General features: G+C 34.0%; 3 protein-coding genes across 7 annotated transcripts; 2 read left to right on the plus strand and 1 right to left on the minus strand.

Moving 5' to 3' along the window:
- The first annotated feature begins 869 nt into the window (after positions 1-869).
- Positions 870-6,279, plus strand: LOC123211768 (formamidopyrimidine-DNA glycosylase). Of its 2 annotated transcripts, none has more exons than XM_044630633.1 (10): positions 870-1,221; positions 2,014-2,065; positions 2,307-2,364; positions 3,572-3,640; positions 3,736-3,861; positions 4,199-4,249; positions 4,671-4,748; positions 4,854-4,953; positions 5,418-5,452; positions 5,541-6,279. In XM_044630633.1, exons 1-10 carry the CDS (start codon positions 993-995, stop codon positions 5,940-5,942), a joined length of 1,200 nt encoding a protein of 399 aa, XP_044486568.1. In that variant the 5' UTR covers positions 870-992; the 3' UTR covers positions 5,943-6,279. The 2 variants fall into 2 exon arrangements, with proteins under 2 accessions (XP_044486568.1, XP_044486567.1); XM_044630632.1 differs by lacking the exon at positions 4,854-4,953 and adding an exon at positions 5,007-5,109 and having other exon boundaries at positions 872-1,221.
- A 157-nt stretch (positions 6,280-6,436) lies between these two features.
- On the minus strand, positions 6,437-11,195 carry LOC123211769 (cis-3-alkyl-4-alkyloxetan-2-one decarboxylase). 3 transcript variants are annotated; one of them, XM_044630634.1, is made up of 12 exons: positions 10,839-11,193; positions 10,461-10,536; positions 10,296-10,381; positions 9,944-10,037; positions 9,771-9,847; positions 9,489-9,616; positions 8,958-9,029; positions 8,294-8,364; positions 8,071-8,146; positions 6,965-7,108; positions 6,761-6,880; positions 6,437-6,667 (listed from the first exon to the last, which is right to left on the minus strand). In XM_044630634.1, the coding sequence occupies exons 1-11, from the start codon at positions 11,136-11,138 to the stop codon at positions 6,841-6,843; spliced, it is 1,164 nt and encodes a 387-aa protein (XP_044486569.1). In that variant the 5' UTR covers positions 11,139-11,193; the 3' UTR covers positions 6,437-6,667; positions 6,761-6,840. The 3 variants fall into 3 exon arrangements, with proteins under 3 accessions (XP_044486569.1, XP_044486571.1, XP_044486572.1); XM_044630636.1 differs by lacking the exon at positions 8,958-9,029 and having other exon boundaries at positions 10,839-11,192; XM_044630637.1 differs by lacking the exons at positions 6,437-6,667; positions 6,761-6,880 and having other exon boundaries at positions 7,041-7,169; positions 10,839-11,195.
- A 2,008-nt stretch (positions 11,196-13,203) lies between these two features.
- LOC123211061 (protein FAR1-RELATED SEQUENCE 6-like) lies at positions 13,204-16,750 on the plus strand. 2 transcript variants are annotated; one of them, XM_044629583.1, is made up of 2 exons: positions 13,204-13,453; positions 14,439-16,750. In XM_044629583.1, exon 2 carries the CDS (start codon positions 14,452-14,454, stop codon positions 16,453-16,455), a length of 2,004 nt encoding a protein of 667 aa, XP_044485518.1. In that variant the 5' UTR covers positions 13,204-13,453; positions 14,439-14,451; the 3' UTR covers positions 16,456-16,750. The 2 variants fall into 2 exon arrangements, with proteins under 2 accessions (XP_044485518.1, XP_044485517.1); XM_044629582.1 differs by having other exon boundaries at positions 14,452-16,750.
- The last annotated feature ends 338 nt before the right edge of the window (positions 16,751-17,088 follow it).

Consider the following 17,088-nt stretch of genomic DNA (forward strand, 5'->3'; position numbering starts at 1 on the left):
TATATCATATTTAATAGATAATAAATATAATTTATTTATACAAATAATATATAATATATTCTCCTATTGGCCCACTATATTTATCTTACAATATGTTATAAGCCCTTGGCTAAACAATATGGACTCTCTCAATATCTTCCATTTTTTTACAAGATCTTATCGGGATAGATAGACCCAAACCTTTCCCTTCTCTTAGACCAAACAATAGTTTTCTATTATATCCATGATTTTTTAATAGACAAATAAATCTCTTTGTAGGTATTTTAGTATAATACACCCATCCAAAAATAAATAATTCTTGTAAATATTGTTACGCGACTTAACATCAACTCCCACCTTTAACAACAATAATAGATTTTGAAGTCGTATTAAAAAAGTAATATAGCTCTAGTACATTTTCAGGAAAGATGGTGGCTATGGCTAATCAATCTAACTTATGTGGCAAGCCAATGGTTCGAGAAATATCTTATTATCATAATTGAATGTTTAATGTGAAGATAAATAATTTTGATGATTATTAATATAAATTATTATTATATTTGATAAAATTAAATAAATAAAAATAATTATTATGTTTAATTAAAAATAATAAAATATATTAATACATTATTTTTTTTAAATACCTCCAGATATAATTATTTTAAAATTTTTTATATTATTTATTATATTATATTAATAAAAAATAAAATTATTTGTATTATAAAAAAATCACATATAAAAATATAATTATAATAAAATTAAAATTATTAATATAAATTTATTAAAAATTTTATTATTTTATATATTAAATAATATAAAAAAAAAAAATAAAATAACAGGTTAACCTTTAATTCTCCCTTAAACCCTCAATTACTTTGCATACTAAAAATAAAAATAATAAAGAAAATAGAAAAAATTAATATTCAAGACTCTAGTCTCTTCTCTCCTCACTCACACCTCCGTCCTCACTATCAAAAAGAGCGCGCAACTCAACGGCCTAAAACCTATTGAGAATGCCGGAGCTACCAGAGGTGGAGGCGGCCAGACGGGCCATAGAAGAGAACTGTTTGGGTAAGAAGATAGTGAAGTCGATTATAGCCGATGATAACAAAGTGATTGATGGTGTCTCTGCGTCGGAGTTCGAGGCCGCGCTTTTGGGCAAGACCATTTTGTCTGCTCATAGAAAGGGCAAAAACATGTGGCTTAGTCTCGATTCCCCTCCCTTTCCTTCTTTCCAGTTCGGTAAAGTTCACTAAAACCCTAAAAAATAGAAAGAACAAAAAAATATGCTCCGTTTGGAAAGGTTGTTTACGGTTTTACTTATATTATGGTGTTTTGATCATCTTCAAAAGTGCATGTTTGTTTCTCTGTAATGTATGGAGAAAGGGACAAGATTTTGACACAAAAATTGCCTTTGTGATACTCCATTTTGGAGAAGCTGTTTTTTTTTTTTTTCCCTTTTCTAAAGGCTCTTGCTTTCTGACTCAAGGAAATATTTGAGAGTGATTTTCAAGAGAAACGTGGTTGCTGCAATGCTGCTTTTACAAAAAAGCTGTTTAACTGTTTTAACAGGGAAAGGTTTGGCACTAAAATTCCATTTATGAGTCTTTTTTGGAGAAGCAATTCATAAGTTTTTCTCAAAAAACTTTTGAGTCAAATAAAAAATACTTATGAGAAACTTGTTTTGCGCCTTTACATGAAGCTTATTTTGGTGTTTAAACATGAAAGCTTTTGTCGCTAAAATTGCATTTGGAAGATTCACTTCATATGTTTTTCTTAAAAGCATTTTTTTTGTTCTTGAAAACGCTTGGGAGTGCTTTTTAGAATAAACTTTGTTGCTGCTTTTTCACTTTTTACAAAGAGACCGTTTAGGTGTTTTTCGATGAAAACTTATATTCAGATGTGTGTTTTTTTAAAATTAATTTTTATAATGAAACATTCGCAAAAGGACCATTCGGTTTTTTTAAGGAATTGGGTATGAAATGAAAAGGCAGTAGATGAGTTTTCATGCTGATGCGACTTAATGCATTTCAGGGATGGCGGGAGCTGTTTACATTAAGGGGGTTGCTGTTACAAAATATAAGAGGTGTGGCATGGTCATATGTATTCTTACGTTGTATTGCACTGATGCAATGAGAATGTGTGCAATATGGAATCTTTAAACTAATAAATTCAAAATAGATATGAAGCAAATTCTGATAATTGTTCTTTTAGTGAATTCTCTCAGATAACTCAACTAGTTTGGCTTTGATGCATTTCATTTTAGTAATTGTTTTGTATAGAGAAATTTTCAGTTACTCATTTGGATGATTTGGATGTGCTTACAGGTCTGCTGTAAAGGACACTGATGAATGGCCTTCAAAATATTCAAAATTCTTTGTTGAAGTCAGTATCCTGCTCACAATATTTTATATTACTTTGCTTGTACTCTTGATCTAACCATTGCATGCATTACCCTATTTTAGGTTCTTCTCTTGTAATGGAGTCACATTTCTAACCTTCAGATTTTTAGAGGCCAGTATGCTCCACCTTTTTGTTTCTAGAGGCCAACCTGTTGTTATGGTCTCTTATACTGTGTTTGCTGTCCAATAAAGAACCAAGTAAAACGAAACTGAAGGAATAGTATATCAAAATTAGGCCAAAAATGCACATCTGCACCCCCAATCTCTAAGAATAAAAATAAAAGAAGTATCCTGAAATTTTTTGGTGATTTATGTTGACAATACTTGGTGTTGATGATATTTAGAACCTTTCCTGAAATTTTTTGGTGATGTATGTTCACAATACTTGGTGTTGATGATATTTAGAACCTTTACTGCTTGACCTAGGTCCTGTGTTCCTATTTAACTGATTTATTTCCATGAAAATCTGTGCCAGATATCTCAAAGTAGGACCAGAGATCCCTGTTCTAATTGTACTTTGAGTGCTTCTGCTGTGTTGTGATTATGTCCAAGAGAGTTATGCTTATAGCTTTTTTTAACCTATTGTATTTGATTAATTTAGTATGAGTTGCTATGTCACTACTTAATCTTGATGGCCCTGTCAGTTAGTTTCAACTTTAGTGGCAACTAAGCAGCTGGCACGTTGATGATCCTGAGATAATTCTCTGTCCTTTAACCTGGAGTTTGGACTTTAATAATGCGTTCCAATGCTAAAGGTCATTTTTTATGGACATGAGTTTGAGCCTCTTCTTAGTTTCTCTTTTTCAGGGTCTTCCTTTGATAAATATAAACATGGAGCTTACACAGTTTAATGTTGTTTTAGTATTCTGATTTTGAATAAGCTTTTGAGAGTCAATTTATCTTGATAAAAATAGTTCCTTAGTGCGGTCTATTATGTTTGTTGTTTACTTGGCAGGACATGCCAAATAGTGGGATTTTCTCTGTGACCTGCCTTTATATGTCATAAAAAAGAATTTGTTTATATAACATGCCTATTATTTGTTATCCATATGGAGCGTTTCTTGATTCTAGTTTCCTTAGCTGTGCCATTGATATCATGCCTTCAGAATAATTGGGGAACCATGCATGTATTATCATGAAAAGATCTTATCTACCATTATAGTCATGAAAAGTGATTTCTTCATGTGCAGCTAGATGATGGTTTGGAGATGTCTTTCACTGACAAGAGGAGATTTGCTAAAGTCCGCCTACTCCAAGATGTACTATAACATCATTGGCTAGTCCATATATAAATAATGCTAATTTACTTTGGTGGCATTATATTGATTATTTTGTAATTGTTTTGTTGGCATAGCCGGCTTCTGTACCCCCTATATCTGATCTTGGTCCTGATGCCCTATTGGAGCCTTTGACAGTTGATGAATTTACTGAATTGTTAAGCAAGAGGAAAATTGCGATTAAGGCTCTATTACTTGATCAGGTTAAAACATTTATGCTTATTACTTTTTCTATTCCCTAAAATTTTTGCGTGATGTTTGAAATTTTAACACTTCTAGAGAAGTTATAAGTGGTGAACCTTTCTGGCCTGGTTACTCGGGGCATATATGCTTCAGCCACACATCATAATTCTCCCTGTTTCTCTTAAAAGTACATGACTGGTTCTTTTGAATGAATCTCCCAATATCTGATTAGTATTTTTGGCCACTGTTTATTTAAAATCATTAAAAATTTCATGACTGGTTCTTTTAAACTTTATTTGATACTCATAATTCTCTTTTCAATATTGTTGTTGACTCATGATTTAATTATCTTTGCAGAGTTTTATATCAGGAATTGGCAATTGGGTTGCAGATGAAGTTTTATACCAAGTTAGTGTATACCTGTTTTTGTCCAATTTCAGTTATGTATTTTTGATAGGTATTTGAGTCAAATCTATTGCATAAGTACAGAAATTTTGACATATTGTGTAGAGAAAAAAATTGTTGTCTTAGGTATGGAGAAAGTGCATGATGGCCTATGAAATTATATGTACCATGGGGAGAATGTTTGATAAGAATTTTTGTGGCTAAACTCAGATTGAATTTCATGCTTTGTATTGTCCCTGCTGATATTGGAACCAGAAATTGCTACTTTATTTATGCATTGTTTTGGTAATACCTAAAAACTTTTTTATTGATGCTGAAAATGATCTTTCATATTTAATAGTCTCATCATCCTGTGAGCTAAATGAATTAACTAAAGCCCGAGTCAAATAATGGTCTTTAATGTTTCTAACACAGTATCATGCAGGCCAGAATTCATCCACTGCAAATTTCTGCCAACTTGTCCAAAGAAAATTGTGCAACCTTGCTCCAGTGCATCAAAGAGGTAACAGGAAGTTCTGACATTTTGTGTTCCAATTGCAGTTATAGAAGTTTGTAGTACAAAATATGCATTCTTCATGTAGAATATAGAAAAAAATAAAATTTGTAGGTTGTTCAAAATGCGGTTGAAGTTGATGCTGACTGCAGCCGGTTTCCTCTTGAATGGTTGTTTCATTTTCGATGGGGCAAAAAGCCTGGAAAAGTTAATGGTAAGATACTTATGATATGACTAATCACTATGACCATGTAATTTATTTCACAGGTAATTGGAAAAGCAATTGAAGTTGGGGCAGATAGTAGTCAATTTCCTAATAATTGGATTTTTCATTCTCGCGAAAAGAAGCCTGGCGAGGCATTTGTTGATGGTTTGGTTTCTGTCCTTGTGATTTCTCATATATAACTCCATTTAGTTCCCTCTATTCGTATAAACAATAGCCTTTCTCTGTATGCATAGCAGCACCCCTGTGCATGTCTTTATGGGCATTATTCTTATTATTATTTTTCCTGGAGTTCATGTAAATTATAAACAATAGCTCTTTGACTTATTGGCTTGACTCATGATTACCTAAATAATGGCCCCTTGATTCACTTTATTAAAGAAATTTTTATCCTTTCGTTTTTATCAAGCACTTCAGTTTCCTTGGTTAATATATAGTCTTTTGTATGACGACAGGTAAGAAAATTGACTTTATTACTGCTGGTGGTAGGGTAAGTAATTCTCAGAGCAAGACTGTCTATGCTATATTATTGTTCTATCAAACTAGTTGATGTGATGAGTCTGCATTTCTGATCACAGACAACTGCTTATGTACCAGAGTTGCAAAAGCTAAATGGAGTCCAAGCTGCAAAAGCAGTGGTTAAACAAAGGAAGAAAACTTCTAAGATAAAAGATAGTGAGGATGATGATGAAGATAAAGCTGTTGACGCACCTGAAAGTGATGAGGAGTTTACTGAAAATCCCAAATCAAAGAGAGGGCAGAAACCTGGGATTAAAGGTAAAAAACATTCAAATAAAAGAAAATCTAAAGAAAGTGATGATGACAATGAGGACAATGATGTCGGTGATGACAATGCTGATGAATTGCAAGCAACAAAATCAGGAAAGCCAAAGAAGAATAACCAAGCTAAGGCTGTGAAGATCTCCAAGGAAAAGGTTACTGGTAAAAAAAGTATGAATGTACCGAAGAAAGCAAAATAGGTGCTGAGCTTTTTAGAAACTGCCATGCTGCAATGGCCCATGTTACTAAGGACTGAAAGTGTGGAAGTATCTTGTAAATTATCGTTAATGGTGTGGCTCTTTTGTCATGATCCAATTCCAGGCCAGTTTGAATTCATTGGCTAGTATCTTGTAAATTATCGTTAATGGTGTGGCTCTTTTGTCACGATCCAATTCCAGGTCAGTTCGGATTCATTGGCTATCATACCTGGTCATGCCAATGAGTTTTTGAATGTAAGGTAAACTTGAACGACTCTGGAAATCTTTGAATGAACCTTGTCTCTGTAAATTCTATCTTTATGGAATTATCTTGATGCAAGAAGTCTGTTAGTTCTTTTGAATTGCCATTGAGTTTTAGGCCAAAATCAGCTTCCTTAAAAGAAATTCAAAGTTTTGAAGCAAAATGAACCTCCGTGCATAATTGCAGAAAATCCAGATTGTATAAATAATTGAAATATGATTAAAATATTAGTTCATAAATTTAGCAATCCTAATATATTCATGAAGTTGTTTTTGACTTGACAATTTTCAATGTAATTAATACAGGAGAGCTTCATAGTCATGCAAACAGAGAAACAGTGATGTCAGAATGCACAAACGAAAGCTATGCAATATTCACATTTTAAGTCTTTACAGAAAATCTCTTTTTTCCCTTGTGATCTGAATGGCACTTAGGCTCCACTGCTCTTTTTAAATCCTTCCAAGATCTGCAGGACGATTTAAAAGAAATATTAATTTGGCTGCTCATGTCCAAAGAAATGATATGTTAATTTTTCAAACTGGGCTGATTGTTATGTTACCTGGCAAGCAAAACACTCCAACAAAATAATATAACGCATTTGAGATGAATCTTCCTGGTATGTTGGTCCAGTTCTTGAGTTTAAAAGAATAGTCTCAAAGCATCAACAACTTTCTCAGGCCTGTTAATATTGTTCAATGATCAAAATGTTAACTATTAGCAAGAAGAAAGAAGTCGAAAATACAAATAACTGAGAGTGAATTACCAGTCCTCTTGTGGCATATGCCCAGCTCCTTCTATCAAGTTGAGCTTCACCACTTCTGGATTTCCTTTCTGGAACTCTTCTGCCACGGACTGAGGTAAATACTTGTCGGATATTCCCCATGCAACTAGCACTGGTTTGTCCCAGCTGAAGTCCGAAAGCAATCAAGTTCATAATGCTCAATAAGGTCAAATATGAAGTTCATAGGCTACAGAATAATTGAAGCAATAAGTAAAAGCTTACAAAATAAATGGATTTGGAATAAGAATTATGTTATGGTAAAAAAATAGGCAAGACATCTAAATGCATGCTTTTCTGGTCTTATATTCAAGCAGAAATTCCTGGTAAGCCCTTGCATAAAAAAAACTCCAAGATGATCAACATCCTAAAGCGGATACAACATGAGTGATTGTAATAAGTGTTTGAAGATGATTTGCAGCAGGAAACAAAATTTTTGTTGCTAAAAATGATATCAAGCTTATAAATCATATATGAATAAGAAGTAGAAGTTGCTTTTTCAACACAGCTCATGCAGAATCTAGAGCACCATTTTACGCTAGACTAATTAAACCAATAGAAGCCATGTCTTGAAGCTTCTTATACATTGTCAAAATTTCTGATTCTTTTATCATTATCATTTATCTTTTCTAATTCATTAGACAAAATTCTCTTTTCTAGTTAGACAAGGGTGAAAGGAGGTAATGGAAACAAAAAATATTCATTTCTAGATGAAGGGATTTTTATAGGTTACTTATCCTTGGTTTCATCTCAACAAATTATCAAATTTGGTCAATAGAAATGCAATTTGTTAGCATTGTTAATTACTTAATTTAGTGTTTGTTTCATCCAAGGCTAAAACGAACCAAAGTAATATCTTTAATATTTCCTTGAAAAGCCATGGACAACTCCCACACAAAAGCTACTTTTAGTCAACTAAAAATAAAATCGAGCCAACAATTTCTTGATTGATTTTTTATGTTGAATCACAAAGGCTCAATGTCGATTATCATGAAAGTATTGATTTTCAACTTGAAACAGAAGGAGCATGTTCAAAGTAGTTGTAACCTAGAACAGAATTAGGAAAAAGAAAATCCAGAAAAAAATTGTACCTTCCTGAAGCAAAGCCAGAAGCTATTTGACTTAAGGTATTTGTGAAATTAATTTTTCTTGTGGCTTCAAGCAGGGCTGAAATACCAAATCCGAGTGAACATGAAAGTTAGCTGGGACCATATTTTTACTACACAAATCAGTTCAAGGAACATCTATCAATAGAACATCTATCAATAACATAAACTCAGCAGGTGAATCTAAAAGCTGAAATTAGTCACAAACCAAAATCAGGTGCACTGCTTGACAGGTATGGCAATCGATAAACATCAGCCTTTTCCAGCTTCAAAACATAGCTGTGGATGCATGTATTAGTTTAGTAAGAGAAATACATATGAAATAACAAGTGAACTTAAAATAAGCTGTTTGCAACTACGATATGTAGTTATTTCTTTAGAAGCAAATTTACAGTTTACGTATGCTTCCCATATAACAAAGTTGACTGAAAATTTTTATCTACTGCTCACTAAAGTTGCTCAATGTGAATGCATCATTCAACTTTGACATCAAGTGATATCATGTTGCACAATTATGTTGAAGTTATTAATGATTCTCTGAGCGTCAAAAGGATCATGAAATACATTTTGAATTCAATGAAATAGAGAAGGTTTATCTACTCAATTTTCTAAGGGTTGTTCTTATAATTAACAGGTTATAATCAAAGATGACGTGAACCATTCTTGCACTAGCATTTTTCAATTCTATGAATCTAAAAACTTTATATTAATAACTCAGACAAGTTATTGGAAAACTATCATGATTAAATGTCTCCCTCCACATTATGTATTTTTTTCTTCCAAGGTCAGCTTTGCAAAAATTTATAGAGAAAAAGTTATGTGATGCATCAAGTTACTCTTTATCCATAAGTAGAAACACTTTGGATACATACGGGCTACCTGCTTCAATAAAGCGCTCTGCCGTGATAGCACTCTGACAAGTAAATTCGCCATAGAGAGGGATTCTAGTAAAAGACATATAGAAAATAAAATCAAATAAACAATTACACTTGTTTCCTACCATGAAATCGTTTATGAGAACAATAGAGTGAGACTATGTACACTAATAAAGAGTATTAATTTATGTACTAAGATGACATATAATAATGCGATTGATTGTTAATTTATTTTTAATTCATCCAATCACTTATTGACATGTCATTCTTAGTACACAAATTAGCACTCTTTGTTAGTGCATCTAGTTTTAGCGAGGAATGATATATGAGTTTCAAAAAAGAGTAATAAATTTCTAATCCATTGGCAGTAGAAACATATTAAACAGTTGCTATAAAAATCTGTTCAAACAAGTTTGTCAGGCACATAAAAAGAGGAAATGAGACAAGAATGTAATGCTAAAGTCTCAAACGGTCTGTTAAAAAATCCTAATATGTGGCATTCATCATGATATATGATTAGAAGTGAACCTCAGCTTTGTAAATAGTCCAGGAGTGGGAGATGAAACTGTCAGGGGACTATTTAGGATTACGAGCTTAGATATCTTGCTCTGATTTTTCAAGGCCCAAGTTAATCCATATGAACCTACAAGAAACCCCTTCAAGAAGATTTCAAAAACAAGTTAAATATCCGGGTTTGGGGCAAAAATTGATGTGGTTATATAGTTGATTGAACATTGACAAAAGTCTTTGAGCTATTTACATATATGGCTCTTGGAAAAAGATCATCATAGTCACTAAATATGTTCAAACCTGAACCACTAGAAAGAAAGGAGATTTGACCTCCAGTCCATCAAGTAATTTATCCAATTCTTCATGAAATTCTTTCTCTGCAAAGCAGGATGTTATCTTATAAATATGAGACTTCTAGAAGAAGAAAAATCTTATGTTTCAAAGAGATTAATTTATCAGCCATGTTATGGAACCTGTGTAATCGAAACCATATCCTGGCTGTGGTTTGTCGCTGAAACCAAAACCTATCCAGTCAGGTGCAATGCAGTGGAATCCAGAATCTGACATCTACCAAGGACAAAACAAAAGCAAAAACAAAATTCAGTGAATATATGCAGCTGTGCACACAATACTTAAAATTCTTAGTAATGTATCATATTTTGGAAGGAATTAAGGGGAAAAAATTTTTAGTTTCATGTATTTGGGCTTGGCCCCTTTGGAAATATGCAATCATAACATGAGAAATAAATTTATAGAAGTCATGCTACTGACTCAATAAATTCAAGGCATTCTATAACTTTCAGAAGAATTCAACTGAGCAATTACCTGAGACATAACATTTCGGTAGCTATATGACTGTGTTGGAGCCCCGTGAAGAAAGACAATTGTTCCTCGTCTGGTCTCAGGGGATCCTGCAATCAGAGTTAAATCGTCAAGTTTTTACATAACAAAGACAAGAATCAGTTACTGTTGCGGGGGAGAAAAGCTTACCAGTCCGCCTCACAAACCATACCAAGTTTCCACATTTGATGTATTTGCCATACTCCCTTCCTTTATCTTCTATCCTCTAAAATTCAAAGCATGTATATTACAACTTAAGACATTTTATTGTCCATGTCAATACTGACACTTCACACAAGGCAAAAGAGACACTTAAATTATCTGACACCACACTCGCAATTTTCTTAAATTGAAAATTTGGGCATCTTAAATCATGTTGAAATCTACCACAATTTTCTAAAAATGTAAGACAAACAAACAATTAATCTATAGCTGAATAATGCAAAAACAATTGATCTCATCTCAATCAATCCAACCAATAAACAGATTAGCTACCCACAGGAACGAGATCAAAAATTGACCACTTACATAGAGCATTTGGCCAACATTTCCATCCTCAGCCGGGCTCTCAGGGAGCTGAATGGCGCTTCGGCTAGAAGGATTATCAGTGACAAAGCCAAAAGGGTTGAAAGCTGGCGAGTCATTATCACTATCATCGCTATTAGTTTCTCCTTGAGAAGCATTAATTATGATTCTTGTAGCTCTCTTTCTTTCCGAATTACTTCTCCAAGCGCTGTGGCACTTGACGGTGTCGGCGGTGAGGGTGGTTCTGTCGGTGGAGGAGATGGGAAGAGTGAGAGGAGAAGGTGCAGAGAGAGTCCAAGCCATTGGTTGATGATTGGGTGGTGGTGGACAGTGCAATACAGAGTCTGGAGGTCGTTTTTTAACTGAATTAACGCGCGTACTGTCTGAAAATTTTATGGATAATGTGTGGTTGCTTTTCTGATTCTAAGGCCACGCTCTTTACTCCACGCGCTTCACTTAAACGACTTCAATTTGGTAGTAGTGTTTTTGGATTCAAAACTGAAGGAATCCATTAATCTTCATTCTAATCTAAATTATAAAATGAACTGAAAATTCTCATTTCAAATTTACAAGATTAATTTTATTGGGCTAATAGAGGAAAGAAAACTTTTTAAATGAAAATTTGTATTTTTGAAAGCTTTTTCGGAGTTGTAGATCATGAATGGCTTTAACAATTGTATGAAGTTCGTGAGCAATGGGCTCCTGTTTACTCAAAAGACACTTCTTTTGCAGGCATGTCCATTTTTTGCAAGGGTGATACTCTTAGCCCATTTTTCAACGGCTTTGTGCTTCGGCAGACTTCTTTGAAAGAATTTTTTGATATCTATCAATTAGTTCTACAAAAGAAGCGTCAAAACGAAACACTTGATGATTTCAAAACAAAAAATTCAAGCCCCATTCTGAACACACAGTGCATGTATGAGTTGCAGCTCTCTAAATTGTACACAAATGAAGTATTCAGCAAGTTCCAAGAGGAGGTTGCGATGATGTCCTCTTGTTTTAGCATAAGACAGGTTCATGGTACTGGGCGCATAGTAAAATAGGGAAACATGACTAATGTTAGGAATATTGAAGTCATGTACAATAAAGGTGGGCAGAAGTTAGGTATATTTGCAGTTGCTTCAACTTCAACGGGTATCTCTGCCGACATGCTTTGTGTATACTTGGCTATACTGGTGTGGAGGAAATTTCAATCCAGTATATTTTGCCGCCATGGAGGAAGGACTTTAAGCGCCTCTGTATGCCTGATCTTCGGTCTAATAATGTTGACATCACAAACCCAGTTCAAAGGTTTGATCATCTGTACAAACGAGCATTGCAGGTTGTTGGAGAAGGGATGATTTCTCAAGATCATTACATGATTGCTTGGCAAGCACTGAAAGAATCTCTCAATAAGGTTAGACTCGTAGCTGACAATTATGTTTAATATTAAACATTTGGGATGTATGTAAAATTTTTGTAGCTAGTATTCTGCCTTGCACGTACCAAAAATCTTCAATCTTTATGTCTGCACATTTCATACCGTAACCAATGTTGTAGATTAACTCACCGTTTACCGTTATATATAGTGATTTACATATTGCAGAGGCGTCTTTGAGCTGACAGTAGTTTATTGTTATCTTTATTTTAGCAGTATGAGTCGACTTTGTCTAAATTTTTTTCTGTACTTTGCAGGTCTGGAGATTGTTGGGTAAGGGTGGGTGGAATAAACCTTCACTGTCTGCTACTTCTTTTTAATAAATAAAAGTTGGGAGGATATAGACTTGAACCAAAAGACGTTGCTTATTCTCCACCATTATTTCTGACTTGCTCAATTTTCATGGCTAGTTCTGTTGAGATTTGTTTCCTCTGCAGTTAAATCTCTCTTGCATTGGCATAAACTACACCAACACATTGATACAAAGAACAATGGAAGGACCCAGCTTTTAGACATTCTTATTAATAAGAGTAAATTTCCACTGTCTTTTATTGAAGGTATCAAATTATACTTACTTCTAACAATATTAAATAGGAATAATATGATAGTATTTTTGAAAAATACTAACATAGTCATGTGGATAATTTATTTTAATTTTTGATAAGGGATTTTTGAAGTAACAATAATTATCATGAGTTTTATTGAAATAATCACAAAATTTCAAAATCCTTATACTTTATTTTATTTTGTTTGAAAAACACATATTGTATAGATACAATAAAATTGTATTTATTTAATTTTAAGTATTTAATTAAATATTTATTAATATATAATTATATGATTAAATACTCACTCATATCAATTGCTTAAATATATATATATATATATATATATATATATATATATATATATATTTATGGAATATTTATTTATATGGACGGAAAAAAAAAAAAAAACACTAAATCCTAGTATTTGAAGCTCTAACATGGCGCAATTACAATTAGAACCGGATGATAAAATGTGAAAAGGGGAACCGGACTGAAACCCAACCTGGAAACACTAAACTCACCCGTCGGGCTTGCAGGCATTTTTTAACCACCAAACAAACAAAGGCCGCATCTCAGTCAGAATCAGAAACCGTGATCTGTCGGGTCATCGGATCCTTCTCATCGGATTCAAGTCTCCGACTGTAGACGACGCCGTAAGTTCCTCCAAAATTCTCTGCTCGTTCCACTGATTTCGACCATTGAATTGTGTTTAACGCTTCTATTTCTGTAATTCTGTTTGGTCGCCATGAAACTGAAGGAAAATCAAATGAAAAAAGTGAAAGTCTGAATATTTTCGTTTTGTTTGCTTCATTTTCTCGGCAACCAAGCTGACATAAAAGAATTAACACAAATAATGTAGTTTCCAAGCTTAAACTGAGAAAAAAAATTGATTTGATGCAGAATTAGCAGTTTTAGCGATTTATTTTTACTCGCGCTTGAGCAAGTTCTCATTTGAGATGTTTGCGATATGGAGAGGTTGCTAATGATTGTAGTGATTTTTTTTTTGTTTTTTTTTAATTTTAAGTCGTGAATGATTGAACACTTCTGAGGTTGAGTCCTAGTGGCATTGAGTAAAATTTATTGTTTAAATCGGTGACCGAGGAACAGTGACTGTTATAACATTGTATTGTTGACTAAAATGAAAAGGCTAGAGAGTATTTGAAACTTGAGGAAAATATTATAAACCAATAACAATGCTAACTCTTACTATTTGGCATGTTAAAATATTCTGAATTGGTAAAATAATAATTTTGGCACATTCTCTTTGAATGGATGATTTGAAATGATTTTTGTTTGAGAAGCTGCTTTTCAATCCATTTGGTATCTGTGGCTTGACATTTTTATTTTTATTCTGGAGTTCAAACAATGCGAAATTGTGGTGATACGGCTCTTGCTGGGCTAAATGCTTTGATGACAGAGTCTCTTTAACTAAATGTTCATCTTAGCGTTATTAATTTTTCTTTATTTTCTTGTTGCTTCATTTGTTTGTGTATGTGAGTTAGCATGACAATGAGTTGGCATCTTGGACAGGAGAGATTCTTCTTGTATGTCTGGGTTTAGTTCAATATGTGGCTGACTGAAGTTGTCATTATTTGTTTGATTTATTGAATGGATGGCATGTGTGTAATTTGAGTTTAGATCTATATTGCAGATGGAAGAAGCTCCTCTTAGTGGTGAGCAAGTACCTGACGGTGACTGCAATCTGTCTCGGAAAGAAAGAGACAGTGAAACAACACTAATAGATGGTCAGAATGGTTTTATTGAAGAAAAAAAGGAATTCGTTGCTCCAGCTGTTGGAATGGAGTTTGAATCATATGATGATGCTTATAACTATTATAACTGCTATGCCAAAGAAGTGGGCTTTCGTGTTAGAGTGAAGAATTCATGGTTTAAGCGTAATAGCCGGGAGAAGTATGGTGCAGTACTATGCTGCAGCAGTCAGGGTTTCAAAAGAATTAAGGACGTGAACCGTATAAGAAAAGAAACAAGAACTGGTTGTCCTGCAATGATTAGAATGCGGTTGGTGGACTCTAAAAGATGGAGGGTTCTTGAAGTTACTCTTGAACATAACCACATATTAGGTGCTAAGATCCACAGATCATTTAAGAAGCTGGGCACTGGAACCAAAAGGAAGTCACAGTCAAGTTCTGATGCAGAAGGAAGAACAATCAAGTTGTACCGAGCACTGGTGATAGATGCGGGTGGAAATGTAAACCCGAATTCCAATGGGAGAGAACTCAGGAAATGTTCTGCTTATCCCTATCAGCTGAACCTTAAAAAGGGTGAATCTCAGGCCATTTATAACTACCTCTGCCGAATGCAATTGACAAATCCAAACTTCTTTTACTTAATGGATTTCAATGATGAAGGGCATTTGAAAAATGTGTTCTGGGTTGATGGTAGGTCCAGGACTTCATGTAGTTACTTCAGTGATGTTATCTATGTTGACAACACTTATTTGTCATGTAAATATGAAATACCACTGGTAGCATTAGTTGGAATAAATCACCATGGCCAACCTGTGTTGTTGGGTTGTGGCCTACTTGCAGGTGAGACTACTGAGTCTTATATTTGGTTGCTCAAAGCATGGCTTACAAGTGCATGTGGACGGTCTCCACAAACTATTATTACAGACAGGTGCAAGGTGTTGCAGAGTGCGGTAATGGAGGTGTTTACAAGAGCTCATCATTGTTTTAGTTTGTCACACATAATGAAGAAAGTTCCAGAAAAATTGGGAGGGCTGCGCAACTATGATTCTATTAGAAAGGCTCTTGTCAAAGCGGTTTATGAATCCCTGAAAGTGATTGAGTTTGAAGCAGCATGGGGGTTTATAATCCAACGCTTTGGAGTTGTTGATCATGAGTGGCTTCGTTCTTTGTATGAAGATCGAATTCTATGGGCTCCAGTTTATTTAAAAGATACCTTTTTTGCTGGAATGTGCCCTACACAGCAAGGTGATATCCTTAATCCATTTTTTGATAGGTATCTGCATAAGCAAACTCCTTTGAAAGAATTTCTTGATAAATATGAATTAGCTCTACAAAAGAAGCACCAGGAGGAAAATCTTGCAGATATTGAATCAAGAAGCTTGAGCCCCACATTGAAAACCAGATGCCCATTTGAGTTGCAGCTTTCTAAAATATACACTAGAGAAATATTCAAGAAGTTTCAGTATCAGGTGGAGGAGATGTATTCTTGTTTTAGTACAACACAGCTACATGTTGATGGGCCGATCATAATATTTTTGGTCAAGGAACGTGTTTTGGGTGAAGGAAATAGGAGGGAAATTAGGGATTACGAAGTTCTGTACAATAGAACAGCAGGTGAGGTTTGTTGCATCTGCAGCTGCTTTAACTTTTATGGGTATCTATGCCGGCATGCTTTGTGTGTGCTTAATTTTAATGGTGTGGAGGAAATCCCTTTGAAGTACATCTTGTCACGGTGGAAGAAGGACTATAAACGCTTGTATATTCCTGATCATGTATCGAATAACGTTGATGCAACTGATCATGTGCTATGGTTTAATCAGTTATATAAAAGTGCCTTGCAAGTTGTGGAGGAAGGAGTGATTTCTCTGGACCATTACAAAGTTGCATTGCAAGCTTTTGAGGATTCATTAAATAGGGTTCATGATGTAGAAGAAAAGCAAGAATAACTAACGATGCAAAGGTGCGAGATTTATTTTGTAAATATTATTACTCTCTTTATTTATCCTATTAGTTCTCTGCCCTCTGTTCAGTTAAGGTTTTTAGTCTTGTGCAGAATATCAAAATGTCATTCATTATCATACATAAAAGAGATTATGATGTAGAATCTATGCTAATGAAACTGATCAAGTTTAGGTTTAGGAGCTTGGGTGAAAAAGAGTTACATTGCTAATTTTTATGTGAATGCTACTATGTACACAAACGATAACATGTCATTATTACTATATGATTGAATATTGTTTTTTCTCTTATTTAAAATTATCCAATTATATAGTGATTTACATCATTTGTGTATATAATTTTATTGTTTATATGTTTGAGACATCCTTTCCACTCTATTCTCAAACCCTCATTTAAAAGCCATCAATACTATTTTGAGTCCGACAAATAACCTATATTTCCCTAAATAACGAAAGCATGTGAAGGGTTTTGGTCATTGTTGTTTCAAAAGTCTAATGTTATATTAGAAAGTCCAAAGGCGTTTCCCATAGATCTCCACTAAGATTCTATATTGGGAGGAAATTAAGTCTTTGGCTGATCAAAATGAGTGTTAAGTTGAATAATTCTATGGACAGTACTGA

Source organism: Mangifera indica, chromosome 3, assembly GCF_011075055.1.
Source record: "Mangifera indica cultivar Alphonso chromosome 3, CATAS_Mindica_2.1, whole genome shotgun sequence".
Taxonomy (NCBI): Eukaryota; Viridiplantae; Streptophyta; class Magnoliopsida; order Sapindales; family Anacardiaceae; genus Mangifera; species Mangifera indica.